This window comes from Argiope bruennichi, chromosome 9, assembly GCF_947563725.1.
Source record: "Argiope bruennichi chromosome 9, qqArgBrue1.1, whole genome shotgun sequence".
Taxonomy (NCBI): domain Eukaryota; kingdom Metazoa; phylum Arthropoda; class Arachnida; order Araneae; family Araneidae; genus Argiope; species Argiope bruennichi.
In genome coordinates, this window is record NC_079159.1 from 53,374,466 (window position 1) to 53,399,331 (window position 24,866).

Sequence of the window (24,866 nt, forward strand, 5' to 3'; positions counted from 1 at the left end):
TTAAAATATTGCTAGATTTTTATATCTAGATAACGAAGGGACTAGGATAAATGTTTTATGCTTCAAAAATGTTTCTCTATGCTCTTTCGATTGCTCCTTATTTTAAATTTTTCATTATTATTCAATTCGTGTATTGTCAGACAGTCTGCCATTTGACAAAGTTAGCCTAAAATTGGACACAAATCTTTAAGAACTATGATAAAACTTATTAAAAATTATACCAAATTTAACTTACTTAAGATTTACACCAAATTTCATTAATCTAAACTAAATATCTATCGTGTTTGCATGCTTGTGGTCGGACAGACAGGCATGACTTTGCTTATTCCAAAGATTTTGTCAAAAATATGATGCAATGCTACATTTTTATCTAAATATCACATGAAATTTCTTCGCTGTAACTTGTTCTATTTTTGAATTTTGATTTTCACAGAGAAGAGCACACAATTTAAAAAGGGGGGGAGGTTACAATATCGGGGACATAAAATATGGAGTTTTAGAAAAATATCTGCCTCAAATTATTTAACGATATTGATACGAATTTTTAATATTGCTTCCCAGCGCTGTTACTTCCATTGTAAAGAAGACAGATTTACGGACATCTCTGATGGATGCTGAACGGTTGTATGAGCTATGAACCTCCCCCCCCACACACACACACTTCCTTGGTGACAAATTTGATGACTATTTAGCGATTTGGCATCAAATTTGGCGTCTTTGGAGACAAAATGGAACATTCCAGAAACAAGAGGAACTTTGGCAATAGGATCATTAGGAGAAGCATTATGTTGATCCTTCCAGAAGTTTCTCTGCCTTGATTCCGAAACAATAAGAAGTCGGAACAGCGAGCAGGAATGAGGGTGGAAATATATTTTCCTGTATTATCATACAATTAGGAAAGAAATGAATGAAGAAAGAAAAAAATGCTTGGCATTTCATTGCAACAATGCGATTTTCTAAAATTTATGCATATATATATATATATGTATGTAGTGTACGGAGCGTCCCCCTAGCGGCGTTCGCGGTATGGAGTGTCATCCTAACGGCGCTCGCGTCGTCACTCAATAGCCAATAAGAAGCTATCTGATTCCATCCCTAAAAACTGTGTTCGGTACTATACTAGCGTCCCTCGATGTAAAGCGGCCCAGCCGTTCGTCCAGTTCATTAAATTTGTTTATGTTTAATTAGTGTGTGATTCTCTTAATATGAGCCATCTCTACGCATTAATCTCAACCGGGATTTCCCCTAGGGCCCGTGAGAGATATTTAATTTGACATATAATCCGATTAGTAGAGGCCTGTTTTTCGAGCCAGAGTTAACATACCTCTACATATATATATATATATATATATATATATATATATATATATATATATATATATATATATATATATATATATATATATATATATATATATATATATGTAATGATATTTTAACTCTAATTTCAATTTAATTAATTTTCATAGTAACTTCATCTTAATTTAGCCCATAGAAACTTCATTCTAAAATATTCTCTTATTTCGTGATCCAATTCCACTGTCTCTACTTAATTAATTCAAGAGAAGCTTTGTTAAATTGTTGAATCAGCTAAAATCTAACTTTCCCACACTACGCGTGAAGAGATAACATACCGCTGATCAAGCAAATTCTTTTTTTAAATCTCCCTTTGTTTCCCCTACCTTTTCCGCGCCTGTAATGAAAATCCCTATCGAAATCTCACAATACATAAGCACTGTGAAGAAATGTTTTCCCTATCAAAATCATAGGTTATATAAGACCAGGGATAAAATGTCCAAGAGCTCTTCCCTCATTCCTCTCTGTGTCGTTCTGTGTGCTCGTCGCTTGTACATATGCTTGCTTCTTCAAAATGAAATAAAACGACGTCACGAAATTAAAAGTATCTTCATTGTCTTCAAACTGCATCATGCTTCGCAACAAATAATATTACATATTAAAAAGCCGACAGGATTCGAAAAGTGTTACATATATATATATATATATATATATATATATATATATATATATATATATATATATATATATATATATATATATATATATATATATATATATATATATATATATATATATATATATATATGATCAAAGTTAAGAAAAAATGGCACGGCAAATAATTTTGTCACTAAAAAGATAATTTTTCATATTTTAAAGCGAATTAAAATTTAGCTAAATGAAATAATTTCTTAAAAAAGCATGCGGAGAAATATCAAAATGCCGCTTAATTTTTAATTAATTAAAATAGAAAATAAAATAGAGCGCCCGCACTCGTAGCTTTTTAGAAATAGAAATTGATATTTCAAATTCGCACTAATTTTCCCAGTCTTAAACGGCAATAACATTTCTCAAATAAATAAATAAAAAAGAGTCACGAATGGAAAAAAGTTGAAGAAACTATCTGCTGGAAGTAGCAATAACCATTTAGTGGTACTTCATCTGAGAAAGAAATCTGTATTTTGCTGTACTTTCTGAATTAGAAATCTGTATTTTTCTGTGGCAGTAGACACCATATATATTGTTTTAATTTTCTCTTCTTCGGATAAATTTATAATAATGTGTTTGTTTAAATGCACAAAATGTACGTGATAATCTTTGTGCATTGGTTATTCTTTGTAATTGTGACATGCATGTTGCAAAAATTAATCAGAACACTCTATACTGTTGAATGTAGAACAACTAAATTTAGTTATATAAAATAATTTTTTTTTTACTTCTTGAGCTAGAAAACATTGCTCAGCAAGAAAAAAATTTTCTAAATTTTAATTAAATTTCTATTTTTAAATTAATCGAAATGTAAGCGATTTTCCACAATAATTTCAAAAGACGTTACTTCGCAAAAACTATTTTTGTTCTTCTTTAAAAAACAACTAATACTAAGACTAATAAAAATAACAAATGATACTAATATTCACTGATACTAAATTTAATTCTGTACAATTTCATTTGTCTAATTTTAATAAGTTTTTAAAAATAATTTAAGTATATTTTACATTAATAATTTCATAGTTTTTGTTACTACTTTCTTACACACGTGGATTACGAGACATTAAATATATTTTTCCCATTATCACTATAGTAATTAAAAGCAATTAAAAAATAAATAGGATAGACAATCAAGCCTAAAATATCATAATGCTGCGATATTTTGAATAAAACATTCAAATTTTCCGTAATTTTTCATTTTATTGTTAAATATATACCTGTAATATTTCAAATAATGTCAATTGATTTTTTCCTATTACTAGACAGATATCTGCAATCCTCTTACACGTGAAATTATTTAAAATATTTAAAATTTTATACAGCATTTAATCATGGAAATATTCCAAGAAGTGATTAATTATGAAAAATGGCTGTAATTCAAAGCATTAAAAAAACAGAGAAGAATTAAATTTAAAATATTTTCATGAAAAGACATTTAATCTGCAATTCGAATATTTTCTAATTTTTTTTCCTGTCAAATATACAGATACGCAATATTCCAAGTGATGATAATTAATGCATCCTATTCTAACGTATGAATTCATTAAAAAAAATATTTTAAATTGTGACACGGCACTCAATCATAGAAATATTACTAAAAAAAGATTAATTACGTAGGAAAATTATATTTTAAAATATGATGCTTGAGATATGATTCGAATTAAAGCATGATTTGAGTCCGTAATGCATTAATAACCTCTTATTTATATTTTAACATATAGAACAACCGGATATCAGATTCAGATTATTTAATTTATAATAAAACATTCGCGTGCAAATTAAAATTATGACATCATGCTGAATACTTTTGACAAAATAAAAAGATAACAGAATGTTTAATGCTTATCTAAGGAATGATTTCGCTTCAAGCAATCTAAGACTAATCGAATGATTACTTTTATCTAAGTAATGTTATTCGCTTCAGTAATTATTGATTAAGTGCTGATTGAAATACTCAGTGCTCAGTTTAAATGAAATTTTATCTGTGTATAAAATATATCCAGCAATAAGAAGGTAGAACTTTACCGCACACTGAGTAATGTCTTATGGAGCCAGAACATAGTCCAACATGAAAAGAAAATAAATAAAATGATTTTATTTGCTCGATAAGTTAATTCATAAGGACAAAGTAGATAATTACTTTTTTTACTTAATAAAAAAATTGGTCTTTATTCTATAACCTTTTAACAGATAATGTTGATAGGCTGGCATACTATTTGTAAATTGCGACATACAGGACGAAAAATTCGTTCAGAAATCTCTAGTCACGTGGATTAGACACGTGGATTTAGAGCTACCAAATTTAGAACGGGATTATTTTTTGGGTAGTAAATACACCCGATCAAAGACTTTTCATGACTTTAATTAGAATTTAAATAAAAAATTAATTAAAATTTTAACGTTTTTCCTCAATAACTACAAAATATATAGTTGTGCAAAACCCATTTTTTACACCACTTCAAAATTTAAAAAAATACTCTTTGCAATGGTTTCGATTTTATTTCTGCACAATTTTTTTCTATTATTTTAATAAATTTTTAAGTGTATATTTTATTATTTCAATCCTTGGATTTATACTCACGTGAGTGGCAACGATATTATATTCATTTTTAGCATGCAGTTTATAGCTTCTGTATAAGTCAGAGCAAATAAAATAAAGCTTTTTTTTTAAGTGTATGCATTATAACAACATATTTTTTTAAAATTTCTCTAGGAAGAAGATAGATAAAAATCTATTTTCCTATTCTCCAAAAAAGAACTTGACAAAAGTGTTATAAGTAAACTATTAAACGTAAAAAACAAATTCAATTGGAATTTAATTAATTAAAATCTGAAATTTTCAGTGCAGTGACAGTTGATTAAAAGACGTTAAATAAAACCTTTATTACTTTCACGGCAATAATGTTATACATATCATTGAATCGGGTTTGTAAGTTAGAATGTCATTCAAATAAACTAGAGAATCTGAATAAAAAACATATTCATTAAAGAAATTGCACGATTATATAACACCGTAAATTTCATCGAAAACGACATTATTTGAATTCGATAAGGAATAAATCACGAGACCACTAAATTCATGCTTTTACTTCATTATCACTGTTTTTAATAATAGACAAAATGTTGATTTTCTTCATTTAGTCGAAACAATATGATATTAAAAAAGATAAACAAGTTATACTTCGTTTTGGAGTTAATGATTATTAATGTCATATTGAATAAATTATAAGATCCGATTCAAATCCTTACGATAGAAACATTTAAAAGATTAGAACTTGAATCCAAAAAAAAGTTGCAGTATGATAATATTTTATGCTTTATCAGTCGATCTTCATTTGGTTTTAAAATTTGGTTTTAAATCATGTAGTAGCGATATCATGATCACAAAACATTAATTTAGTCGTAACATGTTAGTCGTAATATAGTTTAACAATTATTCATAACATGCATAAATGCATTAAAACAATGAAAAGTGTTAATTTGTAATATATATAAACGATATTCTGAAAACAGTTTTAATATTAGAGAGAAATTACGGAAATAAAATTAGTCGCACTAGAAGCTATTTTTTTTCTTTTTCTTATACATTTGAAAGTGATATAAAAATGTTTTTGAGCGTTAATATGTTCCGAAATTATTGATAATGAACAATAATATTTTGATTCTTTTTAATAAAAAAATTTATTTAAAATTGTGGAAAAGCTCTTTCTTAACAAGCACTTTTTACCCAAAAATAACTATGTGTCAAAGTTGGTCCAACGATCTGATAGTGTTTAAGCGATTTTTCTTCCTACATGATATTAAAATTAATGGCGATTAAAGCGTTAATTCGAAACATCGTAATTTGAAAATATTTTTGTTTGATTTGGTTATCTTGATTGTCATTCATTGCATATTGGTCTTTAGGATCTTGCATCAAGAAATTAACAGAAAAAAATTTCAATCTTTAAATCTTAGCATATTAATGAAAGCGAAAATTCTGCTTTGAAATTAATAAGTACACGAATTCCTGTTTACGAAGAATGCTAAGAGAAGTTATTGCATTCGTCAAAATATGTTAATTTATCAAAATTCGAATATCAGAAAAACTCATTTTTAGAATTATGTTTGTCTGTCTGTCAATGAACACACGATAACACAAAAATGCTTTGAACTTGACTGATAAAATTTGGTATACAGTCTTTATACTAAATTCGTAGCAATGGACTTTTGTGCGAAATCTATTAAAAGGAAATGTCTCCATCCGGCTGTCTATAAAAACGCGATAAATACAAAACGAAGAGAACTAGATAGATAAAATCTGGTTCATAGATTTAGCTTCTAAAGTGTTGATCTATTTCAAATTTGGAATCAAACCCGTAAAGGAGTTAATCATCCTTTTCTCTGTACTTTTTCATGCATGTAAAAACGGTAACTTAAAAACACAACTTAAATAAATGAAATATCGTTTGTGATCTTGTGATTACAGTTACAGTTCTAAGCCAAGTTTTGGTTTAAATCAGTAAAAAAAAAACGATCAAAAATAAATATTTGATTTTTTATAATCTGTTACAGAGATCCAGTTAAAACGCTAAATTCATGTCAAAAAACAGTTTTTCGTAATTGTTATTCACTACTGGCATGCAGTTAATATACAAGTGCCAATTTTCTTTACTATACTACAAAACACACAATTCCCATATAGCAAAATAAAAATTAGAGCACCCGTAGCATTCCCGATCTTATTCAAGATCTACAATTTCATACAGGAGAGAACTAATACCTTTATTAAACAGAATGCAAAAACAGTTTCGGTAACAGCACTCCATGTGGTTTAAACATAACTCTAACATTAACGCGAGGTAGATATATGTTAAAGCAAAAAACTTCATTTTAATTTCATTATAACAATAAAAAAAACATTAGTGTAAATTAAGTTTTAAATTAATCTTGAAAATTTTATTAAAAGTGGTGGAAAGAGTAAAACGGAATTAAATTTAACACCTCTGAAAAATTTAATTCATTTTTAATTCTAAATCTGTATAAAAATCACTTTGAGCAATAATGTCCAACTGTCTGTCATGTAGAGTGATACATTTTGCACATAACACCATTTACAAGAAGTATGTAAGCCATAAATATTATCACTCCTCAGCAACAGAAATAACTGCTGAATTCCAACTGCATACACCTTTAAGGAAGAAAAATTTAAAGAAACAGACTTTTCGAATAGTTGAAAACACGTTTTATTAACTCATTCAGTTAAAAACGCTTTTCATTAAAAACATATACAAATGGAGTAAATAAATAGCATCGAATAATATGTACAATATGCAGATTGACAAATCAATAAATTAGATCTTATGAATGGCATGATTAAGACATTTCACATTTTTTGCTTCAGGATTCTTCTATAGGTGAACAACGGTACACAAAAGCTGATATGGAAATGTCGTCGCTGGAACGCGCACAACGGGTTCCACTAGGACAGTCGCATCTGAAAAAATAATATTGATCGATCAATGTAAAGAAATGCGGAAATCGTCACTGTTATATCAGAATATCACATGTTAAAAATCATACACATCAAAACATAGGAATTTTTACGTTGCAGCTGGAACCATCAGCTGCCTATAGCATTTTGCGTCAACACATGGCTCTTTAGGAGCAGATGTAGCTAATCTATACCAACATTTTGCAGTAATAAAGTGTTTCGGCAACTTTAATCTACAATAATTTGATATAATTTTGCATATGATTGAGATTGACAGGGATGTTAAACTAAATTGACTTCTTCAAAAAAAGTGAAAAAATTTTAATTTTTGTGAAAACAAAATTAATTAAAATTAATGCAACTCCCACGAATATAAAATCACAGATTTCATTAAATCTTATTTGAAGATTTTGCACATTTTTAAAAGAAAAATTTTGCAAATGCGCTCTGTATCGCAGCACATTTTTCACTAAGATTTTTTTATCATATAAAGAAAGAATAGTTGTCATATATAGAAAGAATAAACTGAACTTTATAGTGCATCTTGAAACTATTTTATATAATTACAATCGGCTTCTTTTCTTTTTTCAAAGTGTAATAATTATACATACTTCATGGCGATATGAAACATTTAATTTATTATTCATTAGCTTCTTATCAATATTGCCTTCCAAATTGTAATTGCCGCATTAAACACTGCTTCGAGTAAAATATATTGTTAAAAATTTGCATAAAAATAAGATTTTTTTTTTTTTACACAGTTATAATAATATTCACTAAACGAATACGTGGCTAGGAAAGAAGGATTGCTAAGACGTCTAAATTTATATAAAAACATATGCAACTCAGGATAACGCATAAGCGCCATATAAAAATATCTTAATCTAATAAGTTAAATGCTAATTTAAACAAAATAATTAATTAGCAGAATATTTTTAAAATAATATAATCAATGCAGTTAACTACTGCTCCTTAGCAACCTATATCATTCTATCAATAAATAAATGTAACCTATTATATATTGATTTTTTAATAAATTTAAATTAGAAAATTGAAATAAAAAATTATCTGTAGTTAAAAATGAATATCCATTTAAAGGAATACAAAAAAGACCCTGTAACTGCAAGATTTTTTCCAATAAATTGAAACAGAAAAAAAATCAATATAACTTTTTAAAAAAACTTAGATAGAAACGCCAATAAAAAAGTCTGATATAAGATATTACACTACTTACGGGCTTTTCATGAAGTATTCTACAGTCCTTATGTAGGGCTTGTAAATCTCCCACCCACAAGGCGTTGTCATCGAGCACAACGTCCGACCGTCACCAGGGCTCCTCTGCAATACAATGAAAATGTAATTACTAAGATATAAATTTAAAAGCTCAACTAAAGAATAAATAAATGCAGTTCAAAGGAACTTAATTTTCATTTATCAATTATTTATGAAAGTTTAAACTAAGCCTGATATTTATTAATATTATTATTTATGAAAGTTAATTGCGAACTGAACCTAATTTTTAATTATACACATAAAGATTTGATTTTGATGGCATATATTCGTGCGCATGTTTATTAAAGCTCTTTTATAATTTAAGAACAAAAACCATGTTAAACTTCAGACATTGTGATTTTCATTGATAAAATGTGCGCAGTACTTTGCAATGGAGAACTTCACATTACGCATTTGCATGAGGCCGCTGGATTGAGAGTGGCAAAGAGGTAATTAGATTAAAAATTTCATTAGCATAGATGTTACATAAATAAATTTATGAGAAAATCAAATTCTATTAATAATAAAATATTATGATTACAATACGTATTTACAGTGCACTAGAGTAATTAATTACTAATTTATAATATATTGCAATATTAATTATTCATTTGAGTCTCTTTCAAATATTATGTATTAGTATGTACGGTAAACTAATAATTTTTAATATTATATTTTTTGAACCGTGAATTTTATTATTTCTCCATAATTCATCTTAATAATTAAATACATTAAATACATTTATCTGTAAACTAATAATTACAATTAAATGTTACGTAATTTTAATCACTTTAATTATTTTTTCTTGGATATACATAAGCTTTCTACAAAACAAAAGCATTTGCCATTTTTCATAAACATTTATAAGAATATTCGGGAATTATTTCTGAAAGAAAAATTTAAATACCTACTGACAGCATTTAATAAATAAAGCATGAAATTGAAAAAAAAATAATTCAATTTAATAAGAAAAATCTACAGCCTTCGATATATTCTAATTTATTGAATGCTTATAAATAAAATATATGCTTCGTTACATTTCACACATAAGCATTAAACCAAAACTGTACAAAAGAAAATTTACCTCGCCATTTAAAATGCAAAATATACACATTATGTGTATATTTTGCCAACATTTTTAGGTTTTAGTACAAAAAAATAGTGTTTTTAAAAAAGTGCCTATTCCAATCATGGTCTGATAGATAGTTTTTAAATTATTAGAGAGAGGCTGGAATAAAAAAATTATAAATGGTGTTACGAATTAGATTTTATGTTGTTTCAGTCAATTAATAAACTTGAAAAAAATAACGAAGTCTAAATTTTTATACAGTTACTAGGTCCTATTATTCCGTTTTAGCAAATTTATAAAATATTTATTATTATTCACAGTAAAGTCGTAGTTAGTATTTATTTCCTCTATCAATTATTGTCAATATTCTAAAAAAATATTTTAAAAGATTACTGAAAGAATAGCTCCTTTTTTATTTCATGAATATTCAGTCGATTAAAGTTAGTTCTCTCATACTTCAAAAGGAAAAAAATTTAAAAACACAAATTTAATAAAAAATATATTAATTATGAACTATATTCTTAAAATACAGAAACTTCAGATAAGTGTTAAAAATTGTATTATATTTAGTAATATAAAAAAATTAAATTCAATTTAGTGAGTTAATAACTGAAACAAAACTTCGATATTTCAAAGCAATTCTTCTTATAGAAGGAGATCTTCACAAAATATCTTTCATAAACTCTACATATATTTCAAGAGATTGATATAAAACCCTTTTTTTCCATTGGAACACTTTGTTAAAAAAATGCAACTAGTTTAATATGCTACAAACGCATATTGATAATTTTAGGAATCACAGAAAATTACATAAATTTTCATTCCATACAAAACTTTTGAGATATATAGTTTTGATCAAGGAAAATAAATAAACTGAATCAAATTTTTAGAAAAAGTTTTTTGAATTTCTAGAGTTTACAATAATATAGGTTGGTATACTTGTGTCATGAAATATGCGACATAAATAAGAGAAAAAAATCATTCAAAATTCTCTGCAGGGCAGATCGTTGTACCTAAAGTTACCAAATTCAACATGTAGTTACTTCTTGAGTAACAGGTGCTCAATAAGAACGGATTTGTCAAAATTTTAATTGAAAATCAACTGATTTTTTTCCCTCAATAACTTTAAAGCATATTATAAGATAAAAACAATTATTACTACTTTAGAATTCAAGTAATAATTTTTTAATTCTAGCAATTTTATTTCCACACAAATTTTTCTCTATATTTTAACAAATTTTTCAAAATATTTTAATTAGGTTTTATTAGAATATTTTTGTTGGTGATTTTAGTATAAACACACACGCCTGACAATATTAATAAATTTTGATACGCAATTTACTGCAGCTGTATAATAAAAAATACATTTTAAAAATAAAATAAAGACGGAAGAATAAAGCTTAAATCATAACCTGTTACGATATTTTTCACTAGATTTGAATCAACTTTCAGGAATTTTCTGAAATTAACGCACAATATGCATACACAAATAAACTTTTAAATTTAATTAATATTTGTGAATATTTATTTAGAAAATATGCACTAAATATCTTATAAAAAGCATGATAAGTGGCAACAATTTTTTCGAAACACTATTTTTAAATGAAATTTTAATTTTACAGTTTCTTTGAATATTAATTCTTATTTTTTTAAAAATACTTTATAATTATTTATGAGTTTTATTAGAAATATGAGTTAAAAAAATATGAACATTTGTGAAAATGTGTTTTTTTCTTAAAATCTGAAAATAACAATATTAATATATTTAAAAAAACGAAAGGATTGCAAACAACAAAGCTTGTAAGCATCCATAAAATCAATACATAAATCAAAATCTAGCGCAGAAAATGTCAAAATGATTTCATTCTCATTTTTACCTTTATGGAACGAGCGTCCATTCCCAAAAAGAGAAGGCAAAGTAAGAGAGTCACGCAAAGCTTCATTTTCGGTAATCTTCAAGAGAAACGTAACGTAAAATATTGGGAGTTCATTGATAACTCAGACTTTTATACACGTGCCGATCATACGTGCCACAAAAACAGCCATAAACATCAAATTTGAATGGTTGCCAAAGAGAAGTTTGGCGCAAAAAGCTTTTTCGTGAATTTCGCCAAACTGGTGCAATGTTTGGCTGATTACGGAAAATACTCGGGGACCGGCTGATATGTGTCACGTAGAATCAATTCTATGAATGTGGAATGTGCGTCACAAGCATTTTCTTTCTTTCTTTTTCTAAAGATGATTATTTCGCTAATTCACACGCTTATTAGTTTTTCACAAAAACGCCATTTGAGTTCGTCTGGTCTTTTTAATTTCGATCAGAATTTCTGTTCTGTGAGGTCAGTAGTGTGGTGATGGGAAAAGGGGAGGAGTGTTGAGGGGGGGGATTCCCGAGCGACAGAAAGACAAAACTTTTAACGCGTTTGTATTTATTTTTAAAGTTTATTATTTTAATAACTTATTTATCAGTTTAAAAATGCGCACTACAGAAAAGAAGTCCAGTTACTATATTTAAAGGACAGAAAAAGATACATACACACGCACATAAACAATTACATACAAAATTCACAAAATAGAGAAATATAAATCATAATATAAACGGCCAAAAAACATTAATTTTTCATAGAACAGTTTACTCATTAAATAAAAGAACGCATTAATCAATTTTTAGTATAAATGTTGAAGATATTATCCTTAAAAGACGTACAAAATATATCAAAACTTCAAAATCTACATACTTAAAATAACTAGAGAAACGAAAGAGCAGTCTGCATGTTCAAATACTGTTCCAATTTTACCAATTTTTGTTTTATATGAAACATGTGAGCTCGATATATGTCATCAATGGTCGCCCACTCCCAGGGTCTATCTAATTATTTTCTTGATAAATTTTTAAAATGCTCTTCACTATAGATTCTTTATAAAAGAAAAAAAAACATAAGAATTCCCCATTTCCAGTGATTCTACAGATTTCGCCAATATTTATTTCATATGAAAAGCTTATGATCTCTAGATATGTCAAAAATGATCATTTACACACAATTGGATAATATTTTTGAGAGATACCACAAATTAAATATTTGTTCATCAGTTTATTTTCCCATTTTCAAGTATAGATAACCAATGACAATGTTCTATGCTTATTGCGCAAGCATAATTTAATAACACAATTTCTTTGATTTTTATAGGATGTTGTTCATTAAAGTTAGTTGACAGAACTAAATAAATACTATTAATATGTTGCGCGAAGAAGATGGTCGCCGAAAGCGGAAAATATTTACTAAAAATGTTATAAAATTTGTATAAAAAATTGTTCATTCTAGCAAAAATCTAGCCAGCCTGACAAAACAAGTATGGTTGAATATTTTAGTACAATCAATCATGTTATTAATAATTTTATTTAAAAAATATCATACATTAAATATCTCTACTGGATTTCATACTATGTGCATTGTAAATTTAATTCAAATAAATAGAAGATATATTTAGGAAAGAAAAATATTAGTCTTGTGAATATGTAACGTAAGAATTTATTTTGAGTTTGTTGATAGCTGTGTAGGTAATATCTCTTTCTACACGTCGCACTTTAAATTCATTTTTTTTTATTCCTCGTATAAACAAAACAGATATTAAACAGAGCTATTCTTCCTTAATTTCCACGAATAGTAGAAAATCGTGTGATTGAATAATTAATAAAACAATGGAAATAGTTTGAATCTCATTGTAACAAAATAACTTTTATTAAAAGTTATGCAAAAAAATATTTTAAAAAAATGCCGGAATTCGACAAAATTGTTCGATTACTAATTTGATAAGACAATAATTATGAAAAAGATAATGAATTGAATTTCAAAATGATGTAAAAACCATATTTGTAAAAAATAAGTAAGTAAGATTTTTGGGGGGAAATATCATATACACGCTTGTTTTAAAATTTATTCTAAGAAATCGTTTCGAAGTGCAATTGTCAATTATAATTGCACTTCGATTATTAATTATTCCAATTATCCACTGCTCAGAACACATTTGGATCAAATTTAGTAGTTCTAGTTCAAACAGTCTGGCCTGCAGAAAGCCAGCATACCTAGAAACAGATTTTGCTTTAACAGAATAGTACAGACAAGGAGATAGGAACGGCAGATTGCTTAAAATTTTTATTTTTATTTTGAATTTTTTTTTTTTTTTTTTTTGATTATTATTTATTTACGGAACTCTTATTTACTCAAATGCCATAAAATATAGTTCTTAACATCATTCAAAACATTTTCTTCGCTTAAAAATATAAGCTTATCTCTAATTCCTTAGAAATTAATTATTAGTTAGAGCCTGTCTATGATTACCTTTAAGTAAACATTTTAGCAGCGATAACATGGCTGTTAAAGAGGAAATGGAGGAATTATTTTAGACTATATTTTAGAGGATGATGCAAACAGTTCCAACTAATTATACACATTTTCAAGTGATACCAGAATGAGAACTATGCGGACAGCTCATCGGTTCAATCTCTACTAATAATGAAGATGAACGTATATGTGTGTGTGAGAGAAAGAGTCAAAGAAAGAGAGAAGATGATAAGGGTAAGAAATAATATGTGCTTTTCCGTAAAACCCGTATTATTTTACTAGTTTGACATACGTTCTATTCATTGTGAGAATGAGACTTTCTGATGAAGACCGATCCCATTATATCAAAGGTCAATTAAAAACGCAAATGTCTGATTCGTCTATCGCCTAATTTTAGCGGTACTGTAGAATACTTTTTTTTTTTTGTTCCTTTTATAAATTATATAGAGCATAAAGCATTTTCTTGTTTCTTCTTCGGGGGTGAGGGGATTTCTTCAATTTTTTTCCTCTATGGATCATATTGTCTCATATTTCTTCCAAATCTCGGAATTATATTTTTGTGTTAAGTTTTCATATGATAATTTTCGATTTTTCAAAACTGGTTTCGAGCCTCAGAGTTAAGTTTTTAAATATTTGATTGACTCATCTATTGCTGTTGACTTGATTGTTCCATAGACTAAAATAATTAAATAAATAAAATACTAAATAAATTAATGCATCGAATATTTTTAAAATTCGAATAAAATTAAATCCAATACGAACCCATTTAAATATAATATTCTTTCCTCATTTATTCGGATAGTTATAAGCAGCTAAAATGAACTGTTTAAAACAATAACATCTTCTAAAAAAATAGTTTTTATATGAAAGAATAATTATAAACTTGCTTGAATTTATAAAGGATGAAATAAGGCAACAGAAAATCATAAAATTATTTCAAAATTTATGACCAAAAAATATTTTAATAGTCCATTCTAATTATGAACAAAATTTTGGCAAAATAAAAGCCAAAGAGTTAAAACTAAGCTGCATTGAAAACTTGAAAAATATGCAGATGAATATACTTTAAAACACAATAATTTCTTCTAAAAATAAAACGTAATTCTAAATTTCTTAAACAAGGCGGACCTTTTTTTTTATCCTTTTACTCTAGACTGACTTTGTAATTTCTATACTAATAAATAAAAATTGAAATTAATATGGCTACTTAATCTAATCTTTTAAATGATTTAATTATTTTTATTGTAATTACAAACAAACAATTAAAATAGTTTGAATCCAGTAATATCTCAATATATCAGCAACAAAATTTCTGCCTTTTCTAATCCATCGTTTGAGTACGACAGCTGATTTCGTCATATATTTTGAGAGGGGAGCCATATCCATTTCAGCCAATGAGTGGTTGGAATCCCATTATTTTTATTTTTTTAAAAATACAAGGAGGAATAGGTGACCAAGTACCCTGAACATGTAGGAATCCTACCTTATCTTAAGATTCACAAAGTTTTCTATGATAGAGCATACATACTGAAACAATAACGGAAAATGTCGGCGTCTTGGCCTAGGGGCGCATCTTCCCCGAGATCTGGGGGTCCAGGGTTCCAGTCCCGGTTATGGCATGGTTTTTTCTTCCCTCTGAATTCTATCTGTGAGGTGTAATAGAGCCCCCTGTAAAAAGGGGTTGTGCAAGTGATTGTGTGAGTGTCATCTTCATATGAGCTAGAATATATATATATATATATATATATATATATATATATATATATATATATATATATATATTAAGTTTCTAACATGTATTGAAACGACTCATATGTGCTGCTCTCGCGTATAATCTCTATTGTTTACAGTAGTAAGGGCTTGGTTTGGGGACAAGAGAGTTCTGATTTGTTAACACGACTCGGTCAAATCTGTCATATATGTGAAACTTATGCCCACTTATTCTATCCCAAACCGACTACTCTGACCCGCCGGAAGGTACACGTAAAAATTTGAATGACCAGAAAACAGCAACAGCAATACTGGCTGGAACTGTGGTTAAGCCCTAAGGGCCATCACCGGCCACGGTACAAGCCTTCCCTAAGGAAATACGTTCCGTCATTGATGGGAGGAGCCAGACCCCTTCCTGTTCGTGTACCTGCAGGGGTGATGAAAACCACTCACCATACCGGAAGTTTCACATCCTCAATTACGGAACCTCACTTATTCTGATTTGGATGGTCAAATTTTTACCACCCGTTGAAATGTGGAAGACCCCCTCCCCACACACACACAAACGGACTCTAAAAATTTTCAGTGATTACATTTGGCATTCTGGTTTTAATATTGCACTTTGTTATTAATAGTTGATATTGTATAGCATATTGACAGATCTTATTTTTCGATCTCGTGGGATTTATTTTATTTCCTTTTTATGATTTTTTTTGCATGAGTTGTTCTTTCCTCAGATATTAGCAGCAGAAAATTTTTCTCGAAACAAATAGTTATAAAAAGGCTTTAAAATTTTTAATACCCACTTCTTTTTCCTTTTGTGAATTCAAAATCAAAAATATCTTTTATGATTTTATTTATTATTTGATTAAATATCTAAACATCTTGATAATCACCGAAATAATACTAATCAGAAAAATCACTTCATTAAGCATCTTGCCAAGCTTCACCTCCTAATTCTACGTCACTATCTTGGATTTCTGTCTTATCAGCGAGAGATGGACAAGAAGTTAGCCTTATTCATCTTAAAAAGAAGCCTTTTCTCTTTAATTGACGCAGAAATTCTTACTTTTTTTTATCTCTCTCTCTCGTTGCAGCTGCGAAATCTCTGTGTAGGCTTCAAGGGATGGGGCCCCACTTAATGACGATCGGCCTCAATTGCAGCGGAAATGCCTCGTACGATGCGCCGATCCAATCGAATGACTCAAGCCGAGCAATCTCAACATCAAAAGGCATTTCTTGCCTTAGGCTCTTTTTTTACGCATTCTTATGAGAAAACAAAACCTGCATGGACTGGTTGTGTGCTTTCTTAAGTCCGAGTAAAGAATTATTTTTCGTTACAGCCCAACCCAACAAAAAATTGCCAATCTGAGAGCCCACCTTAACCCCCCCCCCCCTTTGGATTTTGGAGCCTTGTCATAGGTAGTAGTACCTTTAATAAATCAAACATAAATGAATAATGAAAGTTGAATGAATTTATGTTGATATGAAAATCATTCTTATCTTAATAAAAACGAGCCTTATAGCATATAATTAAAAAGAGAAAAACTTAATATAATTCCCTTTAAATTCTGTAAATTAATCTTTATAACAAACTCTCAATAATTCAGCACATAGCAGATTAGAAGACTGCAAGATTAACGAAAGCGCCATGTTGCTAGATGTTCATTTTAATTTCAAACCTATATTTTTGTAGAAAATTGAAAAAAAAAAACACCTAATTTTTTTTAATGATTTTTTTACACTTTCATTTGTCGTAACTTCTTGCTTCAAACGGTTTCGATTTATAATCAAAACTGTTGGACTTAAATTCATTCTTTCGTATTATCCAACTTCAAAAAAATAACACTGTCTATGATTTCAGCCAATGCAAGCATCTAAACAATTCAAACACACGAGCTATTGCCAAATATTGAATATAAATTTTGCCTAATTTTACGCCCACATAAACGATTTTTATATACAGATGTACCAAATAAACTAAACATTATACTGCATTTAATAAATATTATATAATTGAAGTACATATCTCATACAGTTATGACTCAACTGCCGTCATATTTAAAAGGAACGTCGTTCTAAAATTCATTTTATTCTCATGTCCCTCCTTCCCTCCCCCCCTATTTTTTTGCAGTGCTTTGCAATTATTACGGTCACCTCCCTTTATGGGTTTGTGTTATCCTGATCTGAAATTAAATGGTCTGTATAAGCGATTTTAACAAGTGTCACAAGAAATTAATTATTATGTGCCAATGGCTATTACCACACTTGCCATCGGAGGAGACCTAGATTTCTTATTAGCTACGAAACAGATTTAAAAAGCGCCCCTTTTAATGCATGCATGATATATTTTTTTCTTTGATTTGTTTATTAGTAGCTTTCTTTTTCATCCAAAGTATGATTTATTGCTAACTTCTCAAAATCAAAATTTTCAGCCTTTTGCAACACCTTAATGTTTTGACCAAAAAAAATCTCTGGATTACTGACATAAATTTTACATAGTCAGTCAGTTCTGAATTAAAAAAAAAAGTGTCTTTGAAGCCAGCCCTATTCTCTAATTTTCGAAATAAACGGATGCAAGTTCCAATAACTTCCGTATTTATATAAAACTTACAAATACTCTAAAGTTATAGAAGATTAAGAAATCTTTAAATTCCATTCTAATTTAATTTATTTAATTTCCTGATATTATTACAGAATTATTTGAAAATAATCTATTTTCCTGTAATTTATATTTTTAGCTTGAATAGAATTACATTAATATTTCCCAGAATCTTATCTTTGAGACAGAGTAATGAAGGAAAGTAAAATATCTCCCAGAATGAAATGACAAACTAGACTTTTAAAAATATTAGATCAAAACAGCTGCGAAAAAAAATTCCGTAGAATAAATATTTGAGCATGGCAGCTGTAAAATGCATCGTTGTAAAATAAATATTAGGTAATGACAGCTGTGAAATACATCGTTAAAAAAATAAAGTTTCTAAATGTTAGCACCAAACGAATATTTATCTTATTAAGAGTTTTAAAAAAATAAAGTTCATTTTTTGTTATCAGCTTCATCACTTTTAGTCATAAATTTTTTACATTTCGATGCTGAAACAAGTAGAGAGTAAGTAGTACATGCAATTCTTTACATGTTTCAGCGCTAAAATTTATAAATTTTATGATTAAAGGCGATGAAATTGGTAAAAAAAATTAACATTATTTTTTTAGACACTTAACCATTTAAATATTCTTTTGATATTAACATTTGTATCAAGAACAAAAAGATGTGCTGATATTTAATCAACCTTTAATTACATTCCATGCATTTTTGGCGAAGGTCAGATTCTAAAATTCGCATCTCACATTCATTACCTCTAAATTTATGATCGTAATAAATAAAAGTTTTTCTGAGTATTCCCAGTGCAGAGAATAAAACTCTTGTTAATCAATATGAATACTTCTCTGCTAATGCATCATAAATTTAGGTTTTGGATTTGCGAGATTTTATGAATTGCTCATGTTTGTAGATGTCGGCATTTGATATTGAAATTTTGTGTTTCAATTGGCTAGATTTAGCAACAAAAAAATCAGTTTAGTTAATACTAGGATTTAATATATATCAGGAAGAAAAAGCAAAATTGAAATGGATTTTTCGAAAAGAGCTAATTCATTAAATAATTTAAATTCATGCAAAAAATTAAAAATATATGAAATTATTATCTATAAAATTTCGAAATTCTTTTAAATAAAACTTTAACATCAAATCAATAAATGAAATGTTTATAAAATTATATTAATTTTAATTAATTACAAGCAGTTGCCTTTTATAGACATCTTTGTCATTTTCAACATTTCCGTTAAAATATTCTTTTTACTTACTCTATTAAAGTTTCGAAATTGGGAACGAGAATTTAATATGGCATTCTGTATACTAAATTTGAGCCGTATAAAATTAATTATTACATTTACAATAGATACTAATCATCAGAGGTATAAATTCAATATTTATAATTTTCATTGAAAAAATTCTTAGTTTGATTTTAAATTTAGTTAAAGGATTTCCATGTAAATATTTGAATATAAAAGAATCAATGAAATGTTTCAAACAGAGATTTAAAATTCACAATTAATCCTTAACGTACAGTGAAAATTTCGATTGTGTTTCTGTTTAAGTTGCTTGAACTAATGAGAAAGAAATTCCATTTACAAATGATTAAAATCAGACAAATGCACGCAAAAAGTCACAACAAACTTCAAAATAAAAAAAAGGTCATTGACTTCCGTCAGTTTTGTAGTACTAGCTATAATATAGATGTCACTAAAGACAGAAACATAAAAGAAAAGAGCATTATTATTAGTTACAAGTAAAGACAGTACAGATAAATGTATTTGAGTGAGCGTTGTTTGTATGTGTATGTGTGTGTGGACAGTTTGAAAATTTATATTATGAAGATGAGTGTTTGTATGTCTTTTCTAAAAATCTACTTTTTTTCTTTTTCTTTGTTCGATTTTCATGAAATGTGCCACAAGTTCTTTTCAAAACAAAAAGAAAGTTACTACCAACTTTTCAAAGTGCAAAAGTTAATTAAGATATCAGTTTACTAAAAATTAAGTAAAATTTCAGGTGGTTTGCAGCAATTTCTTCCCAAAATATTACCTGCCACAAAAATAAATTTTATTCTATCTTTAAAAAAAACAATTTTAGAACATTTTCTGTTTTTTCCTGATGTTAATAATTTTTTTTAAATTTAATTTGATGCAAAATTTCCAAAAATATTTTATTTTTATTATGAAATTCAAAATTATTTTATTGTTCTATCAAACCAATCAATAATGTTCTTTTGCCAGTGTCAAAATTAAATGATTTTTTTTCTTTTGGCATTAATTCGAAAAAAAGGATTTTCTCTTCACTTCTGTTTTGTAGGAAATATTTTTTTTTCAATTTATGCGCTCATTAATCTGTAGTAGACTGATTAATACTCTTCAGTCATCAAATAAAAAAGTAAAATCTAAGCAAATGCATTCCATATAAATAGTTTCAGTCAGTAAAGGCATTATTCCAGAAAAACCAATAGGCAATATTCCTGACGACTAAAGTATATTTTCAAATATATACATGCGGTATTTTCTACATCCAGTTTACCGTATTAATCGAAGGCTAAGTATTTTTTTTAAAACATTGCGGTGCTGATTCTTCTTGACTTAGCTGACATTTTCTATTTTAGATGTAAAAAGTAGAGATCTTTTATTTCATGAGAAATCTTAACAAATTAGCTTACATAATCTTCAAAATTTCAAGGTTAAAAATTCGTGACTATTAGCTTAGCATGCACGAGTGCCCTCTTTTTCGCTGGTGTATCCTTTATAATTTTTTTTCTTTAGCTTTGAAATATACTCATTCTCCCTTTTTTTTAACTGTAATTTTCTTAAAATTGGTTCGTGAAATAACCCAAGTCTCACAAGCGCTTTAGAAACTCTCCTTCGTTTTAAGTTCGTTTTTGAACTTTCACCCGGAATTCTAGAATCCCGAGCAATTTCTTTCGTATTCAAAAAAAATGTCGAGTAGATTTTTTCCCATCAAGTTTTCTATAAAAAACCCACCACTATATTTTACAACATTCAAGTTCGCTTAATGTGGATTATAAAAGACTCTTACTGAGTAAATTACCAGCTTTGTGATATTCTGGATTCATCTCTGATAATTACTCACGAAAGCCTTTGTGGTAATCCTTAATTTAAGGTTTAGTTTAACATTTGAATGCACCAAATTGATTGGAAACTGCGATTGTAGAAAGCTTAATCTTTAAATATAGGAATTAAGATAAAAATGGAAAACTTAGGAGGTTATGTAAGAGATTATGAAAGAAGTCGTATAAAAGAATTTCATTTCATTTAATGAGAGGACCATTTCAAACATTGGTACATGTCCTTAAAACAACCTTGAGTGCTCTGCCATAACTCTTAGGTCTCTTTTTCAGAATACTATAATCATAATATAAATTCCAGCTTCGTAATATGAATTTAAAAAATGTAGATTTCTAGTTTTATCAGCATGTCATTTTGATAATGCGAAAGCTATTTTGAGCGGATCTTTGTGGTTTTAAACTATGGTCATATGATGAGAACAACAAAAATTTTCTACAAAATTTTCCGAACCCCATCAGATGAAACATACTATTTGATCTTCGGCATTGAATTTAACATATTTTTAGTCGATGCATTGAAATCTCTGTAATCGGACCTCAACCCGCCAATCTTAAGATTGAAATATCGTCTACATTTCTTTACAGTTCATAAATTAGAGCAGCAACATATAGTAATGCAATTGCTTGCCGTTTACTGGTAAGATTCCCATAATTATAAATTAAATAGTACAAAAAATGCCATTATTTTTATTATACAATAATGAAAAGTTTTATAGAGACATTATAAAATAAACTGCGCAATTTTATCCGTGTTCTCAATTTAATTTTTTTATTAATTGAAATGTTTATTATTTGATAAATTTCAAGATAACGGTGCTTTTCTCATAATTTAAAGCTTTACTGATTTTCTGATATAAATAATTAAAAAAATTTCCACGTATAAATTCATATAATTAGTGAAAATCACATAATATTAAATGTATATTTTTTAATGATCTCGCTTCTTCAAAACTTTCGCTTCCTAACATAAATAATAAACATATCTAATTGAAATTAAACATATATTTACCAATAGGGTTGACGTCCAGTTTCTTAGTTCACATCCTTAAACAGCGGTGTATGCTCCAAAAAATGGAAGTAATTATTAATATCACAAAAAATGATGCAAAATGTTAATTTACATTCCAAATATTTTATCAAAAATCAATCTCTTCAACTTTTGACAATAAATTCATAGAAGAATCTAATAGACAGATTTCAGTTCTTAAAATTGGATAAGGAAACGTGCATATTCAAGTTAGTTGACAGAAGAAATATTAAAAATACCTCGATAACAATTGAATGGTAAACCATAATGAAGATTTAATTAGGATCTTAAAAACAGCGAAGAAAAAAATCCAAATCATTAAAAATTGAATAAAGAGGGTAAAAACATGAAGGAACAACCTATAAATCTGGTGAATATTGAAGCTTTTTTTTTTCATTTCCTACATGAACTTTAAAAAATAAATAAATTCTATTTATTTTTCTCTTAAAACAAATTTTTTATCTTTTCATAAATTGTTTTTTTCTCAAACCCGGCATATAAATTTCTTTTTAAAATCTCCATTAGAATAAAGATGGATAAATCTATGCGTTTAGTCTTTTACAAAACACACCGTTAAACCTAGAACTATCAAATTTGACATAAGATACTTTGGAAGATAGGAATGACTAACTCAGAGTTATTTTTAAAATTTTAATTACTTAAAAATTAAGTGAAATTTTGAAATTTCTTTACCATAATGTCTAAAAATATCATTGCAGAAAAATTATTTTTACGTCACCTTAAAATTCAAAAAATCATATTTTCACTGACACCAATTTAGTTTTTTTAAAGTTTCCCTGTTTATTATTAATAATATTTTGCATTGCTGATTTGAAATTCAAATCGTTTATCATTGTTGAAACAAATATTTCACCCTGAATTTTTCTTCCATTGCTGTTAATAAAGATATGAAGATGCGGCTTCTTTCCCTATGTTAGTTAGGTATCTATTTAGTGATTTCTTTTAATTATTTTTTTAAACTTTGCTATACTTGCAAATAAATTTGAATTTCAGAAGCATAAGAAGCTTCGTTTTAAATTGAAATTCATATATTAGATTAGATGGCAGAAAATTAGAGATGATACACATAGCATCATACGTTCATTTAATAGATTTCATTTTTAGCACAATGAACAGAACGGTGTAATGTTTCTAAAATAGAAAGTGTTCCATGTTTATAAAAACTTAAAATTTGAATGTTTATAAAAATTTGAATAGTCAGGGGATGATCAAAACAATGGAAACAAACACCTGTGAATAAAATTGACATTTAAGAAAAAACCTCGTAAGCATCAAAATACAATCTTAGCTATGAGTTTTTCTAATGTAAAAAGTATACATCATAGTAGTATGAAGTAGCTTTAGTGAAGCTGTATACGTCTTTTTTTTTTTTTTTTTTTTTCAAAAGGGTAAAATGTTAGAACGTCAGAAAGGATAAATGTAGATTTTCAAAGAGACCACATTGAAGGCGCCCGAATAGTTTGAACAACTGTGATCGAAACATCTCGGCTTTTAGATGTTTCTAATGGTATGTCATGATAGCTCACACACATCTCGGCAAGATAAGCTCAGCAAAACAAAATAATGAACTGAAAGAGAAGCCGAGTGAAAGAGACCGACTATTATTGAAGCGGATTGCGATGTCTAAAAGGAAAACAACGCCAGTCAAAATGACCACAAATCTCAAACAGCATTTGGATTCTCCAGTTTCAATAACTACAATTAGGAGGTACCTTCACAAACAGAACATTTGCGGTAGAGCAGCAATTCACAATCCACTTGTCACAGATGTTAATGCCAAACGTTGTCTCTAGTGGTACCATAACCGCAAAACCTGATCGATTGATAAGTGGAAGACAGATATATAGTCAGACGAATCATCTTTCACACCATTCTACACAACATAACATGTATATGATTGGAAGACATCTGCACAAGCATATGATCGTAATTGTCTTCTTCCATTTTCAAGTATGGAGATGGATCTATCATAGTATAGGCAGCAGTGTCGAAATTTCCTGCAGGCCCAATCGTAACCCTGATAGGAAGGATCACTGTAGAGAAGTATAAAGAATTTTTAGCTGATCAGATCCATCCTTTCCTGCAGGGAATGAAATTTTCCAGAATTATAATGCTCTTATTCATGCAGCGGGACTTGTCCAATCGGGGTTTGATGAACATGAAGATATGTAAAACATCTACCTTAGTCCGCACAATTCTCTAAGTTCAATATAATCGAACTGTTATGGTCTATTTTAGATCGTTCAATCAATAT

The 24,866-nt window shown here is 28.1% G+C and overlaps 1 protein-coding gene across 1 annotated transcript; it reads right to left on the bottom strand.

The window, feature by feature from the left end:
• Positions 1–6,990: 6,990 nt before the first annotated feature.
• On the bottom strand, positions 6,991–11,857 carry LOC129984421 (uncharacterized). The gene is made up of 3 exons (XM_056094297.1): positions 11,696–11,857; positions 8,712–8,815; positions 6,991–7,480 (listed from the first exon to the last, which is right to left on the bottom strand). Exons 1-3 carry the CDS (start codon positions 11,759–11,761, stop codon positions 7,384–7,386), a joined length of 267 nt encoding a protein of 88 aa, XP_055950272.1. The 5' UTR covers positions 11,762–11,857; the 3' UTR covers positions 6,991–7,383.
• Positions 11,858–24,866: the final 13,009 nt, after the last annotated feature.